Here is a 5,640-nt window from a genome sequence, read left to right on the forward strand (position 1 = left end):
CAACAGCAGTTTGCAGAAATTAAACAAATTATCCTCTCTATGAATTCTATTTCAATGGCATCTCTATTGTTTTATCTCTATGGTACCAACCTTGTGAGGTCAGCCCTGCTCCACCGTAGATCTCCACGTAGTCCACACACTGTCCCAGCTGGTTCCACGGCCTGCACCTCAAAATGGGTGAAGACAATATGGATGTTCTTAGCTGCGGGGATGGAGATATGCCAGGTACACACAGCCTGGTCTAGGTAGTCATTAGGCCAGTTAGGAGAGGTGAGTTCTCCCTGATCACTGCTGAAGACACCTCCACATGGAACTGTAGTGGGAAGGGGGAGAGAGAAGGGTGGGGAGACGGGGAGATGGGAGGAGGGAGAGGTAGAGGGAGAGAGAGAGTCAGGACCTCAGTTTAGAGTGCTATTCTAAAAGTATTTGTGTAAACCCATAGGAATGTTAGGCTTAGGGGTGAAGACTGAAGTTGCACCTAAGCACTGATCTGAAGTCAGCTATGTATTCCGCCATGGCCCATATGGTGAATGTTCACATTAGGAGGGTTACTAAAGGTGCTGATCCTAGAACTGTGCTTAGAAGCTTCTTCCAGTAGGAACGTCTATCCCCACTCACCCTCACTGGGGTCCACAGCCTTCCAGGAGGCCCTGAAGCCCAGCTCCACTCACCCTCACTGGGATCCACAGCCTTCCAGGAGGCCCTGAAGCCCAGCTCCACTCACCCTCACTGGGATCCACAGCCTTCCAGGAGGCCCTGAAGCCCAGCTCCACTCACCCTCACAGGGGTCCACAGCCTTCCAGGAGGCCCTGAAGCCGGTGTCCACCACCTTGTTGTTGGAGGTGAAATAGAGGGCTCAGTCTGTCCGGGACCGAGACTCAACTAGGTCCGAAGGAGCGACAATGTCCGCGATAAATAACAAACAACAAAACAATGCATAGAAGTCCTCACAAAAACAAACAAACATAAAAATGCCCAATCAGAGATAACGAGCCGACAGCTGACACTCGTTACCACTGATTGGGAGTCACACGAAACAACCAAGACAACACACCCAAAGACAACCAACAAAAACACAACAAAACAAACACACCCCGCTCAACATACAAAGTCCCGGAGCCAGCGTGCACAAGCCGCTGACAACCCAAAACCCCAAACAGGGAGGGCTGGGTGGGTGTTGCTCCTCGGAGGCGGCCCGCCCGGGCTTGACCACCACCCTTCCTCAACCCCCAGAGCGCCCCGGTCCGATCCGACCCAGCTGGTAGGATCTGGACTGACGACGCACCTGGCTTGAGGCCAGAGGCAGAAACGGACGACCTGGCTGACCGATAAGCACCCTTAGGCTTGATGCGTGGGCGAACGGGCCTCACCAGGCTGACGACTCGCATCCCTGGCTTGGTGCGAGTAGCAGGAATGGGCTGGATCGGCGCCCCTTGCTGGTAGCAGGAGACCAGCGACGGCCAGCTTGGGGTGCGGGGGAACCGGGGACCGACAATAAGCAGGAGCAGGAACGGAGGGCAGCAGGCTGTCGACGCACACCGCAGACAGGCGGTGAGCGAACAGGCCGGTAGGGCTGTCGACGCACACCGTAGACTGGTGCGAGAGCAGGAACAGGCCGGGCAGGGCTGTCGACGCTGACACCGTAGACTTGGTGCGTAGAGCAGGAACAGGCCGGGCAGGGCTGTCGACGCACACCGTAGACTTGTGTAGAGCAGAAACAACAGGTTGGAACACGCACTGTAGACTTGATGTAGAGCAGGAACAGGCCGGGCAGGGCTGTCGACGACACCGTAGACTTGATGCGAGAAGCAGGAACAGGGCTGGGCTGGGCAAAAATAGCTTAGTACGGAGAGGAAGCCAAGGGGAAACACCGGGCAGTGGAGAGGAACAGGCACCGTACTGGGAAACACACCACTGGCCTTAACCGGGATCAGGAACGGGCCGGACGGACTGGTAACACACCTCAGTCTCTCACGCCGTGCCACAACAACTTCTCCTCCCTCTACTCGCCAATGGCTCCCGTAATCGCAGCCTTCTCTCCACGTCTCCTGTGGCAGCCTCCTGCTGCCCAGCCGCCAGCCGACATGTGCCCCCCAAAAAACTTTTTGGGGGTTGCCTCGTCCTTCCGACGATGGCCCTGCTGACGCCGTTGCTCCTCTCTCCGTCGCCTCTCCACTGCCTCACTCCATGGCCGGCGATCCATCCGGCCAGGATTTCTTCCCAAGTCCAGGACCCTTATCGCCAAAATCACCTCCCATGTCCATACCCTTGGCTCCTGGACACGCTGCTTGGTCCTGGTACGGTGGGTTTTTTCTGTCACGACCTAAGGCTGAGGGACCAAGGCGCAGCGTGTTGAGCGTAACATGTTGACTTTATTAAATTAAAGCAACCAACGAAACAAAAAATGACGATACGTGAAGTCCTCTGTGACACTGACAGAACATGGAACAAAAACCCACACCCCAAGGTGAAAACACACAGTTTAAATATGGCTCCCAATCAGAGATAACTGAGCCGACAGCTGACACTCGTTACCACTGATTGGGAGTCACACGAACAACCAAGACAACACACCCAAAGACAACCAACCAAAACACAACAAAACGAACACACCCTGGCTCAACATACAAAGTCCCGGAGCCAGAGCGTGACAGTTATAAGGTGAAATGGTGAGGTTATAAAGATACATTAAGGGGTCATTAGGGTGCATCACTCTCCTCTCCTTCATATGCACTGACTTGAAAATACAGGATAGATAGAGAGAAGCAATATTGAATTCCTTCATATGCACTGACTTCATATGTACTGACAGGAGGGGGAGGATGGGTGGGTTATAGGGAGGAGATTTGAAAATACAGGATAGATGGAGAAAAGCAAGATCTTTCTTTCTTCCTATTATGAGACAAATCAAGGGTTTCAAAGGCTAATCAAACATTGTTGGCGGAATCTTTTTTGTGCAAACATAGTCTCCTAGGCCTTAATCTACAACTGTCATTACAATAACGACAGTAATCTGTCTATTGTAATTAATTATATTCAACTGCCCTATTTTCAAGTCCATCAATGTGTGTCCTGGGTGACAAAGCATATCAGTTGTTGAAGAGACAAGAGCTTTCTCTGTGTTACAGCTTTATCTTGTCACAGTGTTTCATCTTGCCTTCCAGTCAGTTTGTACGGCTGCCAAAGCAAACAACTTGACTCTGAAATGTCATTTACTCTTAATCATGTTGGAAAGTAATTACATTGAAGTGGGTGAGGGAGACACAATAAAGCACAGAGTAATCTCATTTATCAGACACAAGTGACCCCCGCAAATGAATCGTCAGACAGGGTGTGTTTGTGTGCGCACACGCAAGCCACACATTTACATTTACATTTAAGTCATTTAGCAGATGCTCTTATCCAGAGCGACTTACAAATTGGAAACACACACAGACATACCCCCCCCACCCCCAAACACACACCAAAGGCCGTTACATACTGGCTGTCCTACCTAGGCTGGCTAAGCTGTCGTTTATGGTGACCTTGTCGTTGAGACACAGCTGGGTGTCCTCCAGGGAGAAGTTGTGGAAGCGCAGGTGGACCACGTTTACCGTCGGGCACCTTGATGTGCCACTGGCAGCGGGCACCGTTACTGTAGCTGCCGGGTGCCCCATGCTAGACAGCACGCCGCTCTCGCCAGTCATATCCTTCAGCCCACCGCAGCCAGATGCTACGGAGAGAGAGAGGAGGGAAATGGAGGGGGAGTGAGTTAAAGGGAGGACAGAGAAGGAGAAATGAGGGGGGAGGACAGGAAGGGACAGAGAGAGAAAGAGGGGGGTCGGAAAGAGGGAGAGAGAGAGAGAGAGAGAGAGAGAGAGAGAGAGAGAGAGAGAGAGAGAGAGTGAGTGAGTGAATGAGTGAGTGAGACAGGAGGTGGAGGATGGGTGGGTTATAGGGAGAAGGGAGAGGAGAGGGAGACATTTGAGAGATACATGGAGGAGAGAGAAAGAAAGAGGGGATGGGCAGGAGAGAGTTAGAGAGAGAAAGAGAGAGAGAGAGATGCGAGAGGAGCAGAAAAACAGATGTCACGTCACTCCAAATCAACCAAAAAAGCTTGAGATTAAAACCGGTTTGGACCAGTTGGACCAGTTCAGAGTCAGAACCTACTGTGCTGGTTGTACATGTCCCTGCGGATGACATTCTCCATCCAGGGGATGTAGGCCGAGGCGCGGGTGAACACAGAGGGCTTCTTGTCCATGATGCAGCCGTTGGGGCCAAAGCTGGTGATGCCATGCACCTCCCAGGGAGCATTGGGAGAGTCCTGGCACACCAGGGGACCGCCCGAATCCCCCTGTGTCACATGACAACAGCACTTCATATTGATGACATCAACACAACCATGACATCATTCATATATCATTGACATGGTGAAATTAATCAAATAGTCTTTCTTTGTTTAAATCATGTAATCACTGCAAAAGTCAATGGATTTCTTTTTGCATTATACAGTATAATAGACTTTTCCACTTGGTCTCAAAGCGCTTTCTATAGTATGCGGGTATATATCCCACAGAGTACCTGACAGACAGACTTGAGCTCGTCAGGCAAGGTGTAGCCCATGCAGATCATGGAGGTCTTGACCTGGAACCACCAGTAGTCCATCCTCTTACAGGTGTTGAATGGCACCACCGGCAGGGCCACCTGGTTCAGGGCCTCAGCCACTTTGGCATTCATGGAATCGCCTGATTAAAAAAAGATAGGACCAGTTCATTTGTTGTCTGGTCCTCAGCTACTTTGGTATTCATGAAATCGCCTGATTAAAAATAAATTGGTTGCTCCAGTTAATTTTATTGTTATCAACTGATAGTGCTTGACATTTGTTTTTGCCTAATCCTTTTAGAAGCTTTTTCATAGAAAACAAAAGGCTGTGTTTACACAGGCAGGCCAATTCTGATCTTTTTCACTACTTGGTATCAGATCAGCTCTGAAAAGATCTAATGTGAAAAGATCTGATGTGAAAAGATCTGATGTGAAAAGATCTGATGTGAATGGTCAAAATACCAATTAGTGCCTGTGTAAACGCAGCTAAAGTAGTGTGCAGAGAGATCAACATTGAAATTCAGTGGATGTATTTTCAATTGTTAACCAACAGATGGGGTGAAAGCACCGGAAGAACTGGACCAGGTTTGGCAGTATGGAAATGGGAAACAGGTCAAGAAATGTATTATCGTGGTTGGATGGATTGTTGCATTTTGTTGTAGCTTGTATGTGCTTGTATATATTTGTGGGAGTCCTATGGTTATTTCTGATGGGAGAATGAGGTCACAATCCTAACATCATGCTCTGACTGAATCCCACTTATCTGCACAATGCATATTGTAGCAACCGTAACCCAACCCCTAAGCGACCTCGTCAAGAGATTTGGATCTCTTGGCATAAGGTGTTATTAAAACCTACCTAACCAGAAACCGTGGATAGATGGCAGCATTGCGCAAAACTGAAAGCGCAACCACCGCATTTAACCATGGCAAGGTGACTGGGAATATGGCAGAATACAAACAGTGTAGCTACTCTCTCGGCAAGGCAATTAAACTGGCAAAACATCAGTATTGAGACAAAGTGGAGTTGCAATTCAACGGCTCAGACACGAGACGTATG

At 49.8% G+C, this 5,640-nt stretch overlaps 1 protein-coding gene across 1 annotated transcript; it reads right to left on the bottom strand.

Moving 5' to 3' along the window:
• Positions 1-673: 673 nt before the first annotated feature.
• LOC123490446 (CUB and peptidase domain-containing protein 1-like) lies at positions 674-4,719 on the bottom strand. Its single transcript, XM_045220482.1, has 4 exons — positions 4,561-4,719; positions 4,150-4,333; positions 3,525-3,712; positions 674-829 (listed from the first exon to the last, which is right to left on the bottom strand). Exons 1-4 carry the CDS (start codon positions 4,714-4,716, stop codon positions 674-676), a joined length of 684 nt encoding a protein of 227 aa, XP_045076417.1. The 5' UTR covers positions 4,717-4,719.
• Between the last annotated feature and the right edge of the window lie 921 nt (positions 4,720-5,640).

The sequence above is a fragment of the Coregonus clupeaformis genome, unplaced genomic scaffold, assembly GCF_020615455.1.
Source record: "Coregonus clupeaformis isolate EN_2021a unplaced genomic scaffold, ASM2061545v1 scaf4003, whole genome shotgun sequence".
Lineage (NCBI taxonomy): Eukaryota > Metazoa > Chordata > Actinopteri > Salmoniformes > Salmonidae > Coregonus > Coregonus clupeaformis.